The sequence below is a fragment of the Taurulus bubalis genome (assembly GCF_910589615.1).
Source record: "Taurulus bubalis genome assembly, chromosome: 7".
Taxonomy (NCBI): Eukaryota; Metazoa; Chordata; class Actinopteri; order Perciformes; family Cottidae; genus Taurulus; species Taurulus bubalis.
Window position 1 is genome coordinate 3372028 of NC_136595.1, and position 23058 is coordinate 3395085.

At 40.1% G+C, this 23058-nt stretch overlaps 1 protein-coding gene across 1 annotated transcript; it reads left to right on the forward strand.

Annotated features, from left to right (window-relative positions):
• Positions 1 to 1805: 1805 nt before the first annotated feature.
• Positions 1806 to 22967, forward strand: pde6d (phosphodiesterase 6D, cGMP-specific, rod, delta; the record flags this gene model as incomplete). Its single annotated transcript, XM_079221242.1, has 5 exons — positions 1806 to 1855; positions 12600 to 12688; positions 14279 to 14404; positions 21862 to 21967; positions 22844 to 22967. The coding sequence occupies 5 exons, from the start codon at positions 1806 to 1808 to the stop codon at positions 22923 to 22925; spliced, it is 453 nt and encodes a 150-aa protein (XP_079077368.1). The 3' UTR covers positions 22926 to 22967.
• Between the last annotated feature and the right edge of the window lie 91 nt (positions 22968 to 23058).

Sequence of the window (23058 nt, forward strand, 5' to 3'; positions counted from 1 at the left end):
TTCTTCAGTTTCGCTGTCTTTAATGGCGGGTGGCAACTGTCGTTAAGGCGCATTACCGCCATCTACTGGAGCGTGCCAGACTTCCCTGTTCCCTAAATTAGAACTAGGAGAAAACAAACGAAATAAAATAAAGTCGATTATATTCAATAATCCAGTTTCTTAAAAAAAAAAACTCAAACAAGGATTTATATTTTCCTTCCGAAATGCTAAATACACCACCCTACAATCGTGTAGCTTTTCTCTCTGTGTGAAAGACCTTCTGAGTCGTTAAGTAGAACGCTGAGGCATCCTGATTCACTCACTAAATGAGCAGGTGTCAGCAGGGCCTGTCTTTTGTAGAATTCAGGGATCCGCCATATCCCAGGACCTTAGGTGGGCTTGCAACATAAACACCATGATAGAAAAGGTCCCAGCAGAGGATACACTTCCTGTGTCAAGCTGAGTAAGTTTCACTTACCTCAGGGGCTGCTGATACAATTCTACATCGCAATAATCCAGTATGTTCTCTGCACACATTACTCTTTGGTTTGGATCAGCCACTAAGCGGGAGAGGAATAGAATACATTGCAGAACATCATTGGTACCCATCTACCAAGCATCCGTGATAGTATTGAAAAGAAGGGCCTGCGAAGACAAAACCCACCCAGACGCATGTACTTGTTGTACAATGACAATGAGATAACTTTGTAACCTTGTAACAACACACAGATTGCAGAGAAAACCATTGCTGCCTGCCTGCCCTCTCATAGGACTTACACAGAAACATCCCTGCAGATCCTTTACATCCTGGACACAACCTGTTTCAGCTTCTCCCCTCTTGGAGGTGCTATATAACACTGTACGACAAAAGACTGCAGATATAATAACAGTTTCTTGCCACAGGCTTTGACTCTGATGAACACTTAACATCAGTCATACACTGGCAGCAATCCTCTCTGTTTTATGCACAAGTTTTTAATGTATATATCACCCTTTACTGTAAATATAAATTATACACACTGTACAGCATGACAACACTTTAACATGTTCCTGTACATAATCATCCAGTCCATAGTATATCCAGTATTTTTTTACAAAAATACTTGACTTGTCTATAGACGTTTTTTAATTATTGGCCACTGCTTTTGTGCACATATGTCCTGTCTATTATTTACCTTTATCTGACCAGCTTTTTTGTCTTTGTCCATATAGCTTCTATTTCTGTGTAAGTAGTTTGAGAGAGGTGCAAAAACACGGAATCAAATACATTGTACGTGCACGCATACTTGGCCAATAAAGCTGATTTGTATTCTTGTAAGCTCTGATAACAGAATCCAATTAGCAGCAGCATGTACATTTGATGCATTAAGATTTTGTTGCTCGCTAAAATAGTCTCTGAGTAACTGAGATAATTGCAATAATGAGAAATAACTGGTGCATCACGCACGAACCCTGTCACTGTGGCCCCGATCAGTCTGATCGTGTGTGCGGCGTTGCCCCTGGTGACGCGTCTCTGTCCAGTGTTGTCCAACCCATGCTTCTCGTTCTCGGCCTGTGATTGGCTGCTAGGAGCTACCCTGTGCCGTTGACTGGTCAGGTTAGCTGTCTGTTAGTTAGCTGGATATATTTAGCTGATTGCCTTATCGGATCAGATTTAACCTGCAGTCCAACAATATAGAGTTAAGTACACATAGTTTATGCTGGTTTCATGCAAACATTAGCTGGAAGACTAGTTCGTTAACTAGGTAAGATTACTTCAACAGCAGCTTTGTTATTTCAGCAGATTCTGGATTTTCTGTAAGTAACGAAAACAAACAATTTGAGAAATGTCTTTAGACGAAGACAGGGCCAAGGAAATTTTGAAGGGCTTCAAACTGTATCCTTTTTGCTGATTAGACGCGTAAGTTAGCACTGTCGGTCCTTTTTGGTACTAGATAACGTCATCTAACAAGATGCTGTGACATGTTTTTACTGACTAGGATTGTACAGTAAGGTTAGCTGCTGTGGCTAACCTGTCAGTTTTACCTCCCATTAGATAACGTCAGCTAACGTTTCACAGCCGATGTCTGTCCTAATGTGATGTGACTAAATGAAAATGTTCGTGTAGTTACGAACCAGCTAGTTCCTATTTGAATGACGACCTGCTAGCTGAAATGAGTGGCTTTGACTGTGGCTAATTAGCCTTGCTAGCTGCTCAGTGCGCTTGATGTATGCTGTATAGTGCTCCAACGTAATGTGCAATATGCGACGGAGGCAATGTTTACGTTGACGTAACAGCTAGCTGATAGATAGTGACTGATCTCTGTCCAACATGTACTTAGCTGACATGTCTTGTATATAGCTTGTTTGCTTTTTTATAGTAATGCAACTTTACATTTGGGAAGATGTGTAACGTTATGGAGGTGAAGCGAAACTTCATCAGCAATTTCAATGTGGCACGGCTTTAGCGCAATGTATTTCATGTGTTATCCTATTCTCCAAACATCACGTATACGTATTAGTTCCGATAATGAGTGCTTTAAAAGCCTGAATGTTTTTGTTTGTGTCACAGTGAGATCAACATGCGCTCTACTGTCACATGTTATTGCTGCCATTTAACATTCCAAACAAGTAAAATTACTTTGGAAATAAGTGAATTCATGTCAGCCCATTGGCAGACCTGAACCAGGGTTTATGTTATGGATATTCTCCAACGCACGCACGCACACTAATAGACACTTTTTTATTTCAATTTTAGTAATTTGTCTTGATTAGATAGTATATTGAGGAGCCGCCAACAGAAAACATGGAAAGAGAGAGAGAGTGCTGATATCAGACCTGTGTTTATATGGTATGTGTCTAGAATGCCCAGGAACTTGTTTATTTACTGCTGATTATTAATGCTTTAGTACCTATTTGACTTGTGTGGTTGTGTTTTGACTTATGCGATAGGTTGCATTGGGTAAGATCATCTACAAAATACCTAAATTATATATGTGGTTATGCATTGTTGAACATTAATCTCTTCTCATTCGTCATTAGCGCATAGAGACATGTGACGTGTTGTAACTTGATTGACATTTATATATATTTTTAAAACATGGAGGCTACTCTTACACTCTTAGTGAAGGGTGTTCTAAACACCAGCCCCCATCAATTGAATACAACAAAACCAACATTGTAAAACACAACATACATTTCGAAGGAAAAAAAGTGTGGGAAGCCACTTTTTGGGTATCTTATGACTTACTTAGTTATTAGTGTATATATATTGTGAGAGAGTGACTGGGCCTTTTTCTAGATTACATCTAGAACAAAGTTTTCTCAATTACATCTAGAACAATTAATCCTTTTATTGGTGTTTATTACTGCTAGAGTTTGCAAAATAAACCCTGCCTGTCAGAGGATCAATGGCTTGGAGATCCCAGGTTCAACACTTTGGACACACTTAAATCCAAATGATAGTTTCAAATTCTGCGTGACTGCCTGGATCCACAGGGTTTGCATGACATATTGTCTATGTCCAAATGTATGGACGTGCCGACCATTATGTACCGCTTAACATAAGGGAGTAGAAACAGAACCGTGTCCGCATCCGTTTTGGACCTGAGCTGAACAGGAATGCAGGAGGATGATACCGACTCTAGGCTCTATTGCTGGTATTAAACCTCCACTGCACCTGCACATCATTATTTTACATAATTTACATTTTTAAGGTCATCACTTAACCCGTCTGGAAATATAATCCTGAAGCAAAATATTGTCCCAAGAGCTTAAAGTAAGTTTATCAACAGTATTCTTTGAACTCCTTGTTATCTCTGCAAGAAGCATCATGATAGGTGTGGTTGTCATAAGTGAGCGAGTAAATGTGCACCTCTGTCTCTGTGTCAGTAAACCGCTTAATATTTTGGATGCTTAGTTGTGACTGCATGCTCAAGGATGTCTCATGGTTGTTGCAACTCAAACTTTCTCAAAATACCCTATATTTTCTCTTTTATACTTCCATTGACTGCCGCTGAATTCTCACTCACTACTCTCCAATTTAACCGTTTTGGGCTGCTAGTTATAACATAGCTGAGTGCATCTCCAACCCTCCACTCTGTGCCCATAATGAGGCGGTGTGTTCGGTTAACAGTTAAATTATACATGCACTGCTGCCTACCTCTCCATAACTCAGCCACCGGCCGCTACATGGTTAGGCAACTTGGTGAGTTTAATTTAGTCTGAAATGACAACTTTGAGCAGATTGCCTGCTTACATCGCCTCTTTTTTAGTTTCACAGTATATGTGCCAAATAACATACGGCATTGCTGACTGATTTACAATATTTGCACATTTTACGAATACAAACTGGAGATTTGTATCTCGGATGTGAGGGTGGGTGTGGGTGGAGCCAATGTGGCAAATTGATGCTTTCCATATTACTGGCTGGATTGTGTCTTCATGTGACCAATTAAAACCGAATTAGTACCAGTAATTCCTTCTAGAATAAGCAGCCGAGCACTGTGGCATGCTACCCTTACTGCAACGGAGAACCAGTGTTCCAGCCAGTGAAAACATGATCAAACAGTTGGATAGTTTAGGTATTTAAATAGGCATACAATTTGTCCCCCTTTATTATATTGTACTTATTATCCCAGTGTATATACAAACGATGTAGGTGTGAGCTTGTGTATCTTTCTTGGTAAGGTCAGACCTCTTGCTGTAGTGCGGTAATGCCTAAATCCATGATTTAGTGGAACAGGGATTTACTACCTTCTGTCTATAGTGCCTTATAGACACACAGAGACTAAACAGCACATCATTTTCTTTTTCTTTTCCAGACTGTAAAGGCAACATTTATACCATCATATGCTATCCAAAAACCATAGGAAGAATATGAAACTACCCCTGCAGCAAAGAAGCAGACCGTCTAGTTGTGAAATTCTCTCAATTTGTTTGTCAATGTTTCAATCAAGAGCAAAACAACTAAGATGCTAGCACAAACAGGAGCTTCTGCCGTAGTCAGTTATTGGTAGTCTCACATAATCAAACCCAAAGATCAACTGAACTGATTGTCATTCTAAATTATTGAAAGAAAAAATGTTGCCTCTGCTGTTAGAAGGAATGCAAATCCCAAACTCTTTAAAACAAGAAACATCACGGCTTACAATAAGATATTCTGCACTGCTCTGTTTTGCTCCCATAGACATTTTTCATTCATTGTTGCAACAGTGAACAGAATAGTACTTTCCCCCGCAAACTTCTTCAAAAGGCTCATTGCATGCCTTAAGCACAGTTTAATCTTTTTTTCCCTCAGTAGCATATAGCTTGTAAGATGATTGTTTGTCATTATTGTATCTTATTCAAAACAATGGATAACTGCTATGTAAACCCTGAAACTTCTTGAAACAGGCCTCTGATCTGGTTCTGAACAGCACTGGGGACAGTAATAATGACCTATCACAGGTGATGCTATTGGACATGTGGATACTGTGTGTGAGTTGTGAAACCCTGCCTGTCTGTATTGTGGAAGGGTTGCCTTCAAATGAATGGATGGCAAGAATATATCCCACTGTCCATGTATTCATAAACGGAGTGTTGTGGAGGTGTGAATTGACTGAAGGGAAAATTGGTATCTGTGCATTAGGAGTGTGTTGTAGAGGTTGGGGTTAGGAAACTGCATTTACTATTAAAACAAATGCAGACTAAATGGTGACTGCAGCTTTTCACTGGGGGCTCATTAACTTGTGTGTGTTCTGATTTGTGCAGGGACCCTAGTGGTTTACACACACACACTTTGCAGCAGGCCCAAAGGAGGCAATGGTACAACCTCATATGATGTTGTTGGAGCTTAAATCAATTGCTGCACAAGAGTTTCTTTAGGTTAGTTTATGAGGAAGTAATTTCAGATAGAATAAATGAAAAGGCACAGATTTTCAGATATGACCAGGAAAATGTCCACTTATTTCATTGTCGTCTGTTTGACCACTTTCATTATGGACATCCTGCTAAAATGATGCATGGGTTCTCTTTTGTTTACAGTGAAACGTTTAGAAATGAGACTGAGAGTGAGAAATACATTGCAGTGGCCTGGATTCTTCTGGAAGGTGTGGAGGACGATGAGTTTGATGCAGGAGATTGGATTTAGTTGGATTTAAAGGATTAGAGAAACCATTCAACTCAGCACACTTTACTAGAAAGCCTGTAGGAGAGGTGGGGGATGGTGGAGGTGGTACAGCACTGATAGGCATGGATTAGTGTGTGTGTGTGTGTGTGTGTGTGTGTGTGTGTGTGTGTGTGTGTGTGTGTGTGTGTGTGTGTGTGTGTGTGTGTGTGTGTGTGTGTGTGTGTATATATATATATATATCTCATTATGCGCAAAATTCAATAATGAATGAAAAACTAGGATATTGCACGCTTTTATTTTAAAGTAATGTTATCAGAACAATATAACAGGCACTCTAGGAGCAATAGCAAGTTAACGTACAGTATATAAATCTGTTTTCTTTTTTTTCTGAATAGGTAGCAGAAGAAACATTTGTCTTTTATCAGGGAACAAACAACATAAACAATCTGTTCAGTAGTAAGGTCCCCGTTGGAGGGACAAGCGACTCCTTCTTTTGTCCATGTTCAGTTTGTTGCTTACCTTAAATATGTATGTTAAAGACCAGCAATTGATTAACCTTATACAAAAGCAATAAGCGCTTTTGATGTTGTTCAGTTTTTCTTTTCTGAGAAAAGTCCAGTCTGTCTTGGGCTTGATTTATGGCGTGCGTCTTATTTATTACTTTTTATTTTTTGATTGACCTCACACGGGCGGACTAAAATGCCCAGGTCTGAACCATGCCGTGTGGTAGAGATTTAAAGTGAAAATGTCCATTTTAAAGTGCAGCACCTGTGTGTGGAATTGTTAAGCCCCTCCCAATGCTAAAAAAACAACATGCTGTTAATGCATAATAAAATCATTGTCGTCGTTAATGGAACGCTACGTTAACACATTTATAACGTGCCCAGCCCTAGAAAAAATGTATTGTTTATCCTCATGATCTTTCACTCAAAATATTCATAGAAATCTAACCTTTAACTGAAGTAACATAATTGAATCAAACATACAATTCTTATCATGAAACATACTTTTTTTCGATAATATGTGCCACAATTGTTGACACTCCTTCATTTAATATTTTGTGCAGTCTCCCTTTGCCAAGATAACAGCTCTGAGTCTTCTTCTATAATGCGCGAGAGGATGGTGAACACATCGAATCTGATACCTGGATATCTGGATCTGAGACCATTCTTCCATGTAGAATCTCTCCAGATCCTTCAGATTCCGATGTTGACGCTAATGGACTCTCCTCTTCAACTAATTTCACAGATTTTCTATGGGGTTTAGGCTGGGGGACTGCGATGGCCATGTCAAAACCTTTATTTTTGTGGTCGGTGAACCATTTTTGTGTAGATTCTGAGGTTTGCTTTGGATCATTGTCCTGCTGGAAGGTCCAACCTCGGCCCATTTTAAGCTTCCTTGGCAGAGGCTCTTAGGTTTTCATTTAATATTTGATGGTATTTGATGGAGTCCATGATACCATGAATCCTAACAAGAGCCTTTTAGAAGAAAAACAGCCCCACAACATCAAAGTTCTGCCACTATACTTCACAGTGGGTATGAGGTGTTTCTATATTTTTCTGTCTATGCCAAACCCACTTTTGATGTTTGTTGCCAAAAAGCTCTATTTTGGTCTCATCTCACCATATAACCCCGTCCCATTGAAAGTCCCAGTAACATTTGGCAAACTGTAGGCGTGTTTTTGTTGATTGACAGCAGAGGCTTTTTTTCTGGCAACTTGTAGGTGTGGCGTCTGGTGGTAGTTTTGGAGACTTTCAGACCCCAAGACTCAACTCAGCTCTGCAATTCTCCAGCTGTGATCATTGTTTTCTCGGGTCTTTCCCATAGTGATGAATGACTAATGGTATTCAGCCTGTGTCACCGCATCTTTAAACCCCAGTGAAACGAAGTCATGGTTGACCTCTTAAAAGTTCCTAATCAAAAAAGGGTGAACTAAACATTTTTAAATATGACTGGAATTATACTTCAGTTAGATTTCAATCATATTTGTGGCACACATGTTTTGGAGAACATTGTCAAAATGTATTTTTTCTCTCAATAATTTCAATTCAATGAAAAGGTAAGATTTTTGTGAATATTTTAAACATGAAAGACTAAGAGGATAAACAGCAATGACATTCTTTTGCAGCCTGTTTTGCTCATATTCACTAAGGGTGCCAATGATTCTGGAGGGCACTGCACAAACGGTACATGCACTATCAGAGCTAGATATATTTTAAAGGAGGGGCGTAGAAACGGCTTTGCAGCTCGTTTCCCTTCTGTTGATTCATACGATGTGGAAAAAAGTTATATTTACAACCAGGAAGAGCAAGCAGGATAAGAAACAAAAGGAAAAAAACATGAATTGACAATCAGTCAACTATAGCCACAACTTGACCGAATCAGATTTAACTTTTTAGATTCTTAGTTGTGGACACCCCTAATAGATACATTTATTAGAAGAAAACAATTAAAGCAGTTAATAGTCACTAATCAAGTATTTGAGGGGTTTAATGAATCTCTGCTATAAGTAGAATTTGGTATAAACTGACATAAAAGTAAAGATAATTGAGATGTGATTTAAAATTGTTATAACATTAACTGATAAATGGAACTGCCTGAAGATAAGAGTGATCCCCAACACATGTATGTCTTGCAGAAAGAGGCAAATAAATCCAAATGTAATAATCAAATCTGTAGCCTAATTATTAAATATGACACACAAAATGCTGGTCATCATCACAGTGGAACAAACCCTTCTTAAACATATGCATTCTACTGAATCTTTTTAAAATGTCATCCTGACCATCTGCATTTATAACTCAAATTGTCATATGAGATTAGGGTGAATCCCTGAATGCTACAGAGAAATGGTGTCCTTTCAGATTGCTGTGTGCATTTTTAATGCAACCATGTTCTCATCACTCATGTAACAATATGCTAACATGGCAGGCCCTGAAGCTTCAGAAGCTGTGTTTTTGAGGCCGTTAGGATGGAGAGCTTCACAGATGGCGAGAAGTCAAGTGTATGTGACACTAAGTAGTTTGAGTGTGACAGGATGCTGAGTGGAAAATCTTCAAGAACAGAAGGCTGTGGGATGATGGTTCTGATATCCAAAGATAAAATGAGGTAGCATCAGTGTCTGCCACAGTGTTTTCATTCTACAGTTCCTCTGGAGAATTGTTCTGATTTAACTGAAACAAACCAGCAACACACTGATCAACTTAGAATCCCAGGCTGAACAGTGCTGCACACGACTCTTATACCAAGCCAGGTTAAAAGCCAATGTTTTAATTTCAAAATGCAAAGCACATTAGTGAGTAGAAACCAGGACAACTATTTTAAGAGGGAAAAATGGATTGGCCTTTACATGACTCTTTCGAGCTCCTGCAGCAACATCTTATCTGTAAGTACATTACACACCTGAATCACTTAAAGCTAGGATTGGTAATCTTCTTCAAAAACATTCTTCTTATATTGGTTGAGGCTGTTGCAGGACTGTAATAAGCTATCCAATTAGTTAATTCGGCCCGCATATAATGATCGGACAGGCTACCTACCTGTTTACCTACCTGCCTGTCTACCAACCAGAGCGGGTCATCATTCAATCAAAGGATTGTTGGTTCGATTCCCGACTCCACTAGTCCATATCAGTGTATCCTTGGGCAACACGCTTAACCCAAATGGGCAGGTGGCACCTTGCCTGGTAGCCCCTGCCATCAGTGTAACAATGGCTGAATGTCATATAGTGTTAAAGTGCTTTTGAGTGGTTGAGAGATTAGAAAAGCTCTATACAAGTACAGTCCATTTACCTTCCTGTCTACCTATCAATTCGCTCTAAAAGTTATGTATGTTTTCAGAGTTAAAAGGTACATTGATTGGTAGGTAAGTAGATGGATAGATTTAATGCATGCTGATTCAATGGGGGCGCCCTCAAACTGTTGTTGAAATGATTGTGGAGACGCAGCATGAGAAGCTGTAAAATACAGTGCAATCACATACTGGGTCCTTCCAGGCTCTGTGATTGACGGCTGTATTGTGTTTATGTTGAATGTGGAGGTCAGGAACAGCTGACCAACTGGCAGACTGAAGGGACAGCTATAGCCGGCATCATCCAGACAAATACTTCTTCAGCTTCCTCTCACTCACTTCCACACAGCCTCTTTTAATGCTTCCTCGAATTCATTTTGACCAATATGATTTAAGCCTGATTTTGTATGCTGGAATTTCACCCAAATGAGTGCAGCCACAGGTCTATATGTTGGTCCATATATCATAGAGCCAGTGTTTCCAATTGAACAAGAAGTTTGCTGTTTTTAAATGAAAAAGGCAGACATCGTTTTTAAATATATGTACATGTATGCACATATGGACAAGTAAGTAGGGGTGGTAAGGGGGCTGCAGCACCTTATAAAATCAGATTTTTTTTTTTAAACAATGTAGTGTTAAAACTACAATGTAGTGTTTTCCTCTTTTTGACTGGGATACAGGCTATATGTAGTACACCAGTGTTATCCAGTCAACTATACATAAGTAGAAAAGGTAGTACACCAGTGTTATCCAGTCAACTATACATAAATAGAAAAGGTCACTTCTATACACATACACAGAAAAACACAAGCAAATGCACATAGAGCAGAACTAGTTCCACTGATAGTTAGCATTCAAAAGAGAGCATATGTTTGAACCACCTTAAATCCCAGAGATACCCACACTCCAAAGCCTTCCAAGCCCAAGAGAGGAGGCCAGAAAAGAGTCCCCATGTAAGTTGCTACTGAGGCTAAATGCCCCCTCTCAGACACACTGGGACCAGTCTCACAACAACACTGCTCTCCAAACACCATCAGAGTAAACCAAATGTAAAGAAACCTTTTTGGAACATTGGATAGAAGAAACCAAAAGCCAAAGTAGTTTAGAATGTTATCTGGCAGATCGATTACTTTGATAAATTCAACTGTTCAGATTTAAAGAGCTGAATGACTTCCAACCAGGAGAAACAAGACGGATGAAGAAAAGATAATAGTTACATTTATTTTGTATAGCCCAAAATCACAAATTTGCCTCTGAAGACCTTCACATTGGTACAGGAACCCCTAAACAAATAGGAAACCTTAGGGAGGGGGATCCCTCTCCCAGGATGGACAGAAGTGAAATAGATGTAATGTGTACAGAACGAACAACATAACAGAGTTACAACACATTCAATGCATGACACAATTTATTCATGAGTAGTAAGCAGAATGATTAAACTATCAACGGATAAAAAAAATGTTTAAAGTCACAGAGAAAAGTAAAGAGTTTAATTCTGCATGGACGTATTCATTTGCTTTCACTGCCAACGATGCTGGCTGACCTGTCTGCTTGATATGTGGCGAGAAGTTATCAAACAACAAAACATCTGATGTTGAAAGTCTCTTCCAGAACAAGCACACAGCATCTACTAAACAGTATCAAGCTGCTGACGAGCGATTCCTCAACTGCTGCAGCAAACTGAGCAAAGTAAATAGACTTTCAGGAAGTGAATCATGTCTCCAAACTCAACTACTGCTGCTGGTTGTGTGTCAGCTCATGAGACAGTGAGGCGTCCACTAGTGAAAACGGATCCGTCCTCCGTTTGCGGTGATCTAAAAGTCCGGCGTAGTGAGGACGCTTAGTGTAAATGTAGGAAAAGATATGCGTTTTAAAATGTAAACCTCACATGGGGATTGAACCTTTCACCTTGCAGTCCGAGAATGAACACCCTACCACATTAGCCACAAATATTGATAGGACTTTAGGTGCACATAGTTGTGTGTACTGGTTTAGTCGACACATGACAGTATTTTTGTTCTCCTCTTTATAAGAGTTTGATAGTTATAAACAGGTAAAATAGCAATACAATGTCAATAATTGTCTTTATTCTTGTTCTATGATTTCATAAATACAACAAACTATAGTTGTTTTGTATATATAACATGACTATATATATACAACTTTATAAGCTGTGATATCAAATAGCTTTTGCGGCTCCAAATAAAAATTTTGGATGGGGGGTCCCTATGCTGAGACCAAACCTGTGTTGATAGAGGTTTAATCATTTATGTACAAATTGAGATCGATCTGATGAATACGACTTAAACCCACATGACAGTGAAAAGCAAAAGATTGTTAGGAGAGAGACATGCAGCACTTAACTGCACAATATGTGAGCATGCCAATTAAGCCATTGAATAAACTTGAAGAGAGCGACAAACATATGGACAGCTGTCTCATGTGAACGGGTTCAACACAGGTTTAATGCTCGATCGGCAGGTCCACGTTTTTTTCGCTACGCTGCCTTTTTATAATCCAGATGTAATCTGGTCATAGGTCACATCACGCATCCAGGCGCTGTCTCACTCCCTCTAGCTCTCCTTAAAGTTCTCATTTATTTTATTAACTTTATTTGATGTTAACTCTACTTACTTAAAATGTCAATTGATGGATGTCTGCAGGTAATAAATGTTCAAAGACTCTTCAGTTTATTTTGTCTATTCTTTAGATTGGTTGTTGCCACTTAATCTTTTCCTGACAGAAACTGGATGAACCTTCGAGATGCAGAGACGGGCAAAGTGCTGTGGCAGGGAACTGAGGACCTCTCTGTTCCAGGAGTAGAGCATGAAGGTGCATTAGACACACATGTATTATAGGACAACGTGTTATTTTGGGCTATTTCTTGTTAGCCAGTTGTCTTGGTCGGTATGGTTTTCCTGGCCCCCACCCATATTTTTTTTTTGTTAATCATTGCTCATCAGCTACATAAGATCTGTTTATATGTGAACACAGAACAAGCCATCGGACAGGTAGATGAGACGGTTACCCTAATCTCAATAAACAGATTCTGGATTCATATGTATGAGTCTGGAAGCAATGGGACAATATTTTGGCATCGGAAGCCTTCTTTCTGTTTGTAATCTAATCACGTTGGAGTAGGCTTTGGTTAAATACAGGTAAACCGTCTGTGTGGAGAGCAAAAGAGATAGAAAGCATTGACCAAAATGCAATTTGGGAACCTACCGGCTATGGTCTGACGAGCATCTAGCTTTTTATTGCTTTAAAATGAGCTTCTAAACTGACTACTTGTGAAATAATCATGGTCGTACACGTCGTCTCTCAACTCCAACTCTAGTTTCCCATCTCCAATCGCTAATCGGACTGTAAACAGTTAGTAGCGTACAGAAAAGGAAGTCTTGGCACAGATATCTGCTGGCTACACCAGAAGCCATGAAGTACAACCACATGCCCCTCAGAGACTTGTCTATCGTCAGACCGATGGAGTTTTCCCCAATTATGTAGAATCATTATAAAGTGTTATTAACGAAAGCTTTTAGTTTGAACTTAAATCAGATTTGTATGATCTACTTTCTGGTTTGTGTTTAATTCTTACCGTAGTTATAAACAAACTAGAATTAAAAGGTTTTCAGTACCATTAATGAAATTGTGCAAATTATTTGACAGAAAGAATAAATTATCGGAAGTTATGTGAAGCTCTTATATCTAATGCTACGTTCATACCAAAACTCGCATGAGTTTACTCGCTCGACTATATGTGGTTATTCGCGTCATTTGCTTATCTTGCGCCAGAAAGGGGGTGTGGCTTGTCTCAGTGGCTTATCTCCGTAAAAACAGTTACCATTTCCACCATCCACCGTTCAAATAACCGCTAGTTCTGCTTTATACTTCACGCCACAAACGCCATCGTGTCTGGGTTCATAATATTAAAGTAACCGCACACAGCTCCGAATTTTTCACAACGCGCCATTCGGCCATTTGCGTAATTCGCGCTGCGTCATATGCGCCGCGCGGCAAAATAAATCATGATCTACTACACAATGGACCCCAATTGGCTGTAAGAATACTGTTTAAAAATACAATGACACAAGTTGTTGGTGGCATTTTAAATTATGCAAATTGTTTTGGATTTTTAGCATTTGGTCTGGGGCTAAGTAGGGCTAGCATTGATGCTATACTGGCCTCTTTCAGCTGGTAGCAGTCAACCAGTGCAACACACTTTCTCAGTCTAATGGAAGCCTACAATAGGTCACCTACAAACAGTGTTTGCTTTTCAAACGTCTGGTTGCTATGGGTCACATTGATCAAATTAACATGTTTCAAGTCTTGAATACATAGCTCAGTTAAACAGAATTGGCTTAATTTACAAGGAATTTGTTGGAATTTACATTCTGATTAATTGTAGTTTCATTGTCTCTGCAGCTCGTGTCCCGAAGAAGATCCTGAAGTGTAAAGCAGTGTCCAGAGAATTAAACTTTTCTTCCTCAGAGAAACTGGAAAAGTTCAGACTCGAGCAGAAAGTTTTCTTCAAAGGACAGTGTCTAGAAGGTAATTTGAACTGTTTAAAGGTAAAGGGGACCTTGGGTGTTTTGAACATTTATGGCCCTATGAATCCCAATTGTTTTACACTAATCCACTGATCATGTCCGTCTCGATGTGCCGGCCTGTGATTGACTAATGACCTGTTTAGGGTGTACCCCGCCTCTCGCTCCCCGCAACCTTCTAGGATGAGCGGTTATGGCTAATGGGATGGAAATGCATTCTGTTCACTTCCTGCCATAGCCAAATTATCTGCAGTACACTGATATAACTGCAGGGATGGTACAAGTCTTCACTCTGTACTGAAAAACACAGATTCACCTTTCTTGCCTTGTTATTGAGCAAGGCAGACACTTATCAAAAAATAGCGTGTGAACTCTTAGTTCAACATTTACTGCTGACATGTGGTTTAACAACAGCTCCAATTAGTATTGAACCTGCTTTAGTTGTTCTAGACAACGATTAGTGCTGAAACGTCGATGAAGCGCTCAACAGAAAATAAATCGGATGCTCGACACTAACTGATGGAAAAGCTAATAAGTATTTATTTCCCTTTTTTCGCCTCTATTTTTTCTTAGTATAATTTAACAGATTTCGCCAAAAAACACAAATTGCAATTAGTAGTCCCAAGGATGCTAGACAGTGGCAGCCGGCCAATAGAGGGCCACGGGGCCTGGCCCCACCTTGAGCCGGCAAAAAATAAAGAAAATAAAGAATTATAATATTATTAATTATAAAAATTATAATAATATTAATAAATTATACAAATTGTCAGTATTCGTGTGATAATGAATATACCCAGTAATATTTGTAAAATAGGATTTTGCGCAAAATATATGCTTTTCCTGCTTGTACTCTTCACCTGTGCACCTCTCAGCTGCCCCCGATTTGGCCCAAGAAAGACAGGTCTAATAAGCAGTTTAGCCAATCACTGATTTAAAGATATATAAATGAGTGACATACAATTTAGCCAATTAGCGTCCTAAAAAAGACTCACCGCGGGGCCATTCTCATTAGGCCCTGCGGTGCGCGTTCCCGTCTCTCGTTCTCGTCAGGGCTAGTCTCTCGAGGCGCCACCCATTTTAACAACGTGACAGCGGCGAGTGCAAGCACGAGTCGAGCACTGCTCTTCAAAGGAGACCAAACACAGGACTGCAGTGAAGAAACACAATGAGGTGGATAAAAACGGGCACATTTTACCCCAAATAATTGTTTGTGTGAAGTTTTGTGGGGCTTTTGAGTTGGCCTTGCATGACGAGACTGACTCCTGAGTGCTGGCGGAGCACCGTAAGACGGCCAGCGTTTTTAAAGGCACGTCAAAGACGGCACACAAGCTGTTTGACGGCATGCTGTCGGTTATTATATGATATGTAATCAACACAATTTGTGTTCTGGTTTTAGAAACTGTTTGTCAATCAATGTTCTTTTTGTTGCATGTGTTTTTCCTGCATTAAGCTACATTTATCTTGTTTCCTGTAAGATGAGATGCTTTTATATTGAAAGAGGAAGTCGCAAGGTGAATTCCAAAAGCTACTGAAAATATGGTCAGTTTTGCGAACAAATTAGAAACTGTAATGGTATTAGCACTCCGCGGAAGAGGCACAAGGTTAGTTAAAGTTGTAATAAATGTAATAACTGTGTATGTTTTAAGGAAATTGCCGTGAGTGCTGGCTCTGTGTGTGTGATGCTATTAATGCAAACGAGGAGTAAGCATACGTAATTATTGTTTTTGTGCCATACGTTGGTTTTGGGAATTTATCAATACATTTGAAATCAGTGCAGGACTATCTTTCGGCGGGGTATGATGTATGTGTGTATGTATGTATGTATGTATGTATGTGTGCATATATTGTCACGGTTCAGCGCCACACTTTCTTTATGTTATTTTCATCCTGTCTGCCTGTCTGTATACTAACTGTCCTGTCATTCCAGAGCCTGCCACTCACACCTGATTACCACTCATCACCGTCACCTGGCCTCACACCCATCTCACCTGCAGCCCGTTCCCTCATTAGCTCACTATTTAGGTCCCCTCACTTGCATGTGTCCTCTGCCAGATCGTCTTGTGTTTTGAACCTTGCTCTCCAGCATTTCCTGTGTGTAACCTGTAGTTACCTGTTAAGTAAACGAATCATATTCCGTACCTCTGCCTTCCTGAGTTGTGCTTTTGGGTTATTGGGCCGTTACATTACGATCTGGCCTATTATGGACCCAAAAGCACAACTCAGGAAGGCAGAGGTACGGAATATGATTCGTTTACTTAACAGGTAACTACAGGTTACACACAGGAAATGCTGGAGAGCAAGGTTCAAAACACAAGACGATCTGGCAGAGGACACATGCAAGTGAGGGGACCTAAATAGTGAGCTAATGAGGGAACGGGCTGCAGGTGAGATGGGCGTGAGGCCAGGTGACGGTGATGAGTGGTAATCAGGTGTGAGTGGCAGGCTCTGGAATGACAGGACAGTTAGTATACAGACAGGCAGACAGGATGAAAATAACATAAAGAAAGTGTGGCGCTGAACCGTGACATATATATATATATGATATCCTAATTATGTCAAGGTGTTGGAATAAATGTTAAATATTTAACTGCAAAGTAGTAATGCGTGATACCTTTTTTGCATTGAATCATACCAAATGAAATTGATTAGATGGCCCTACCAAAATGAATTGCCACCAGCCGCCACTGATGCTAGATAAATCCATATTTGTCACATTATCAATATATACAGAAAGTATTTTCCCGCCAGTTTTGTCATAGGGCCAATTATTTTAACTGCCTCCTTCTACCATTATGATAAAGTAAATTTAATTCTTTACAAATATTTATCAGGAGGGTGCCTAGAGACAAGACCCGGAAGTATCTAAGTGGCATACTAAGAGCTGGGCTGTGTTCCAAAAGTCAAACAAATTGTCCTTTTCCTCAATAGAAAACATTTTGAGGCCAAAGAGAGATGTGAAGGAGAACTGCACTTGATGCATAGTAATGCAAAAGCGGATTGATGATTAGATCGGCAGTTCGATCCCAGACTCCATGTCAAAGTTCAGAACCTTCTATTGCTCCTGAAGGCTGGGCCATCGGCAGTGGTGGCTGGTGGAATTATTTTTTGTCAGGGTTGTACGAGCAGTCAGTCTCGTCATGCCCATGCAAAGCCAACTTAAAAGCCCCACAAAACTTCACACAATCAATTATTTTGGATACAATGTACCTGTTTTCATCCACCTCCTCACTGTGTTGGTCTATTCTTGCATCTTCACCGCAATCCTGTGTCCGTAGCAATGTTCACTTTGCCTGATATGGCTAGCTTGACGGAGTTGTCCTGGGGTTCTCATGTTTTCCGACAATTTTTCCGACAAGTGCTACATATTCCTTACACTCGTATCTGTCCCAGTTGATTTGAAACGCAAGCATGGAAAGCAAAATATGGCATTACCACGACTGCATCCAGCTAGCCAAACCTTCCTAGCGTACCCGTCTCTACAGAAGCTCTGCTTCCCTTTCATGGCAGTCTGTTGCCTTATGTTGAGGTCAGGTTGATTTCGGCCCAGTTGTTTTACCTGTAGTTTCTCCACCAAAGTTCTTTTCTCAAACGGGTCTTGGAGGAGAGATTTTACCGAGTTAGGGTTGGTTCTTCTTGGGAGAGTTATAATGGTGCCTTGTTAGAAGGCGAGAGACGCGAACCAAACAAACGACTTTGGCCAAACGACTTTGGCCCCAAGCTGAATCTATTTTAGGACGCTGATTGGCTAAATTGTATGTCACTCATTTATAGGGATGGGTATCGTTTTTTGTTTTTTTCAATACCGGTGCTAAAACGATACCGGTGCCTAAACGGTGCCTGAACCGATACTTTTTTATTGCCAAGGCTATTTTTTCTTCTTCAAACTGAACAATATATTAACAGTTTAAAGTATACTATAAATAAATACAAAACACTTGACTTCAAACTGTTTAACTTCAAACTTTATATATAAAAAACAGACACAAAAAACAGACACAAGCATCAGGTGGCCTGATAGGGAACGTGTGCAACAGAACTCCACTCAGAAACTGTTGGATTCTATAAACTCTGCTGCTTTACTGGACTACACGTCATCATTAATATCAACTGGGAGAGCTTTTCTGAACCAGACGGAGCTGCACTTGAATTCGGCAAACACCAACTGAACCGAGGAACAAACGCGTCTCCTAATAATCTCACGTTGTGTTGCGGCTTGGAGTGTTTCGCGGCCGGTGTTTTTTGCCTGTCAGCTGCGGTTTCTCCGCTCTGACGTTGACTTCCATCAGCGAAACAGACGTTTCTAGCAGGAAGTTTAGAGTTTATTGTTCAGGAGTCTTTTCTGCAGCTTTCTCGTCCAGATTGCAGCATTTAACAGACGCAGTTGTTTTGTTGCATTTGCTGTACGTCGCGTGGTTCAAATCTTTTTTGGCAAAATACAACCACACTTTTGACCGTTTACCTTTCGGACTTTTCTCTGTTAAAATGTTGATGGCTAGCTAGCTACTGTAGCTATACAACCTGCTGCCAGGACGGACTCATCAGAGTATTTTAAAACAAAAAAAACGAGTTTTGGCTCAGGCACCGAAAGGAAGCATCGGAATCTGCGTTGCGTTTCTCGGTACCCAACCCTACTCATTTATATCTTTTATCAGTAATTGGCTAAACTGCTTCTTAGACCCGCCTCTCTTGTGCAGCTGAGACAGCAGACAAGCGGAGAGGACGTGCAGGAAAAGCATATATTTTGCGCAAATATCCTATTTTACAAATATCACTGTATTCCATATTTCACCTTGTGGCTCAAGGTGGGGCCAGGCCCACATATACAGCAAAACTGTGGTAGTATTGCTGGTATGATGTCAATGAACTTACGTTTGTAAGTTCATTGGCATCATACCAGCAATAATCCTTTTCGCTTTCTATTTTTAATGTGGACCCTGAGGCACAGGGGAAAAAATAGGCGAGACCTTGAATCTCTCAAAGATACATGCAGCCAAGCCATACATGAGCCGTGTTTCACACATGTTTAACATGGGCGCCAAAATAAAAAGCAAGAGATTCTGTGCTGCTCAGGCAGGCAATGTGTTATGCGTTATGTAGCAAAAATAGAACTACAAACTGCATTTCATTGTTGGACCCCCTTGTACAATGACAATAAGTTAACCTTGCGTGTCGCCTATTCTTCTATACAAAAAGTAGACAGTAAAAATGATTTGTTGAATGCTGGCAGAACAGTAGCAGTTCCAGCCTCCCTGCTGTTTCTGATCCAACCTGTTATAATGCGCGCCCATAGACTGTATTATTTGTGTGTGAGTGACATAGTTCAATGAGTGTGTCTGCTAAAACCAAAATGTGTGTGTATTTATCACGGTAAAGACAGTATTAATAAATCCATGTCGTGGCTGAACGTGACACGGTGACCGGGAAGAAACCGGTATTACCCAATCCTAGACTAAGCAGGTGAATTTCTACAGAACGGTGTCTGCTGAGAAATGGCTCGTTGGATTTTTACGTCTTTGCCACTAAATTCACAGTCGCATGTTCCAATCCAGTGTGTGAAAACTCAAATATTTGTGTTTTGTGCTTGGTTCCCTAAAATGTGTCATAAGATACAGCAGTTACTTTACTTAAATTAACTTGCTGCTAATGTGTTAAAAATCAACTCCGATCACTTTAACAGCCACCCATAATCTTACCAGTATGCCCACCTAGAGCTGAGTCTTTCCTGCTGCAGCCTGGGTTCGATCCGGTCCAGGGTCCTATACTACATGTCATCCCCTTCCGCTGCCCTGCCTTTCCTGTTTGTCTCTCACTATCAAATAAAGCAGAAATGGCTAAATATATCTTTAAAAAAACAGACAGCTCTCAGCTTATTTGTTACTGTGTGTTTGCAGTGCTTTTCCTGGGGCCCTGCTGTAAAAAGGTTAGGTTATATAGAGCAGTGATTGTCAACCACTGTGCCGCGGCACACCAGTGTGCCGTGAGAGATCGTCAGGCGTGCCGTGAGAAAATTTCAAATTTCACTTAATTGGTCCAAAAAAATATTATTTAGCTGCCGCAAATAATTTTCCATTGTTGAGCGTCTGAGCCTGCAATATAGTGGCTGGCCTAGTAGTTTCCTATAGAACAGGTCTGCACCTTGTTCTGCTATTAAACAAACTAAACGGCCGTATGTTATTGATCGTACACGACAGCTTGTAATTTCTGGGTCGCGTCTACAACTCTTTCCGCCCTGATGCGATGCACACAGGAGAGCACACAGTGGACATAGAGAGCGGCGAAAAATATGTCGCGTGCTTTTCACAATGGGATTTGCTGCTTTAAGCTATCACTATTTTAAGCTATGAGCTCTCATGTTTAAAGCCCAACAGTTAAGGTATTTGTAGGTCAAGACAAACATCCAACAGGCTGCAGCCTAGCGCTCCATCAATGACGTTTCTGACGTTTCTGAGGCTCTGGAAATATTCTTCCAAAAGCCCGAAAAACACACTCAAGTGACAAAGCCTGCTCACTTTGTGGTCATCATTAAAATAAATGAACACTATGTTTCCTTTAAGTCAGTATTTATCAAACTGGGGCGTATTACAGGTGGGGCGCAAGAGGAAATGCTGATTTTACCGTACGCCGTTAATAGGTCACATGCGCATGTACGACTCGCCGATTCTTGTCATTTCGCCAAAAGCCGATCTATATGAGATCTCCGTGACCTTGTCTTTTCTGCTGTTGCGTCGCTCAACATAGAGCATGAATTGAGAACGGCTGTATCAAATCTACCTCGTTTTAAAAAGAGTTGTAGAGGAAAGCAGCTCACTGCAGCCACTATTAATGATACAACGTTATGCTCACACATCTGCACTCATTCTGTTTTGCAAAAAAATAGCTTGTTGTTTTCCACAATAAGCTATTTAGTTGTAACTAAATATTAGTTATTTTTTGCACGGATATAACTTTATTTTAATTTTTCTAACAAAGTGATAACATTTGTTTTTGTCTGATGGAGCAATCTGGTTTAATTGAAAGTGATTTCAATGTTCTATTATTTATAAAAGCACAGATGGAGTCACTAGTACTGTGAAGTATTACTTTGTACTACTGTGAGGTGCCACGATGTAGTATGTCAGTCGCTCCCCCCCCCCCCCCCCCCCCCCTAAAGCTGTAAACCTAGGGGAAACACTGAATACTGTGACATTCTGTAACTTTTTGGGTTGTTGGTGTGCCGTGGGATTTTTTTATTGTAGAAAATGTGCCGCGGCTCAAAAAAGGTTGAAAAACACTGATATAGAGAGCCCCAGGGGACACGCACTACACACCAACATAACATGTTTATGTTGCTAGTTGCTGAAGTCTGAAATGTATTTCGGTCATTATGGTACACTGACTACTTTATAATCAGGATTGTTAGTAATGATGTTGTATGTTGTGAGGGCAACACTGAACTCTTTGTCTGTCCGTGTCTCTGTCCAGAATGGTTCTTTGAGTTTGGTTTTGTTATCCCCAACTCCACCAACACATGGCAGTCTCTGATAGAAGCAGCTCCAGAGTCCCAGATGATGCCAGCCAATGTTTTAACGTGAGTCTCCAATCAGCTCATCCTCATTTCTCTGTTTGAGGTTGACACATGCAGTAGATCTTATTTTCTCATCTTGACTATTTACTTTTTTTTAATTTACCGCTATGAGACATCTAACCAACACAAATAGATACAAAAAAACGGTGTACATGTGACTTGGAGGTTATTTTTTAAATGTGAACGTGTTAGAAATGTTTAATATGAACTTTATGCACCTGTCTCTGGCAATGCATTTGGATTTCTAATGACCTGAAGGATTGGGCAAATTTGTACAATCTTACAAATGAGCAGGGAATGTTAAAAGGATACTTTTTACAATGTGGGTTTTATTTTCATAGTTTTGTTCATCTTTTATTTTATTAGTTCTGATCACATTAAGTCTGATGGGTCAGAAACACAAACCACTGGTTCGAAAAAAGAAAACAAAGGTTAACTGACCCACTTCCTGCTTCAACTTTGACCGACCATCTGTTGTTGCTTTAGTGTTGTGCACCCATTTACTATGTGACAAAAGCAACAAAATGGCCTGCTTTTTTAAATTTAATTACGATGATTTGTCTTTTTTGAAAAGTGGTTCCCCAGGAAAAAAAGTTTAGAAACATAGATGCTCTGGACAATCAACCATCTCTGCAAGTTTCTTCTGTGAGATTATCACAGATATATCACTAGACCTCTTTATTGACTTTGTGAGTGTAGAGTTTTTAACGGACAGGAATGAAAACTACACTTTTAGGACCCACGTTGTAATTAGCTGAAATGTTTCTTTAACTTTTTTTCTGTGTCTTGCAGTCACATTTCTGGATTCATGCTAATGTTATAAAGTGTACATGAGAAAGTAGTCTTCAGTACCTTAGTTAATGTGTCTTTGTTTTCCAGTGGTAATGTGATCATAGAGACCAAGTTCTACGATGATGACCTCCATGTCAGCACCTCCAGGGTACGACTTTTTTACGTCTGACCTCTCAACCCCTGGCTCTACCCTCCAAAATGCAGATTTCCTGCCAAGGTCTATACATTACCAATGTTAGCTATGATTTTCAGCAGTAAACGGCTCATTGCTGACTTGGGATCAGCACATTGGATGAAACCTA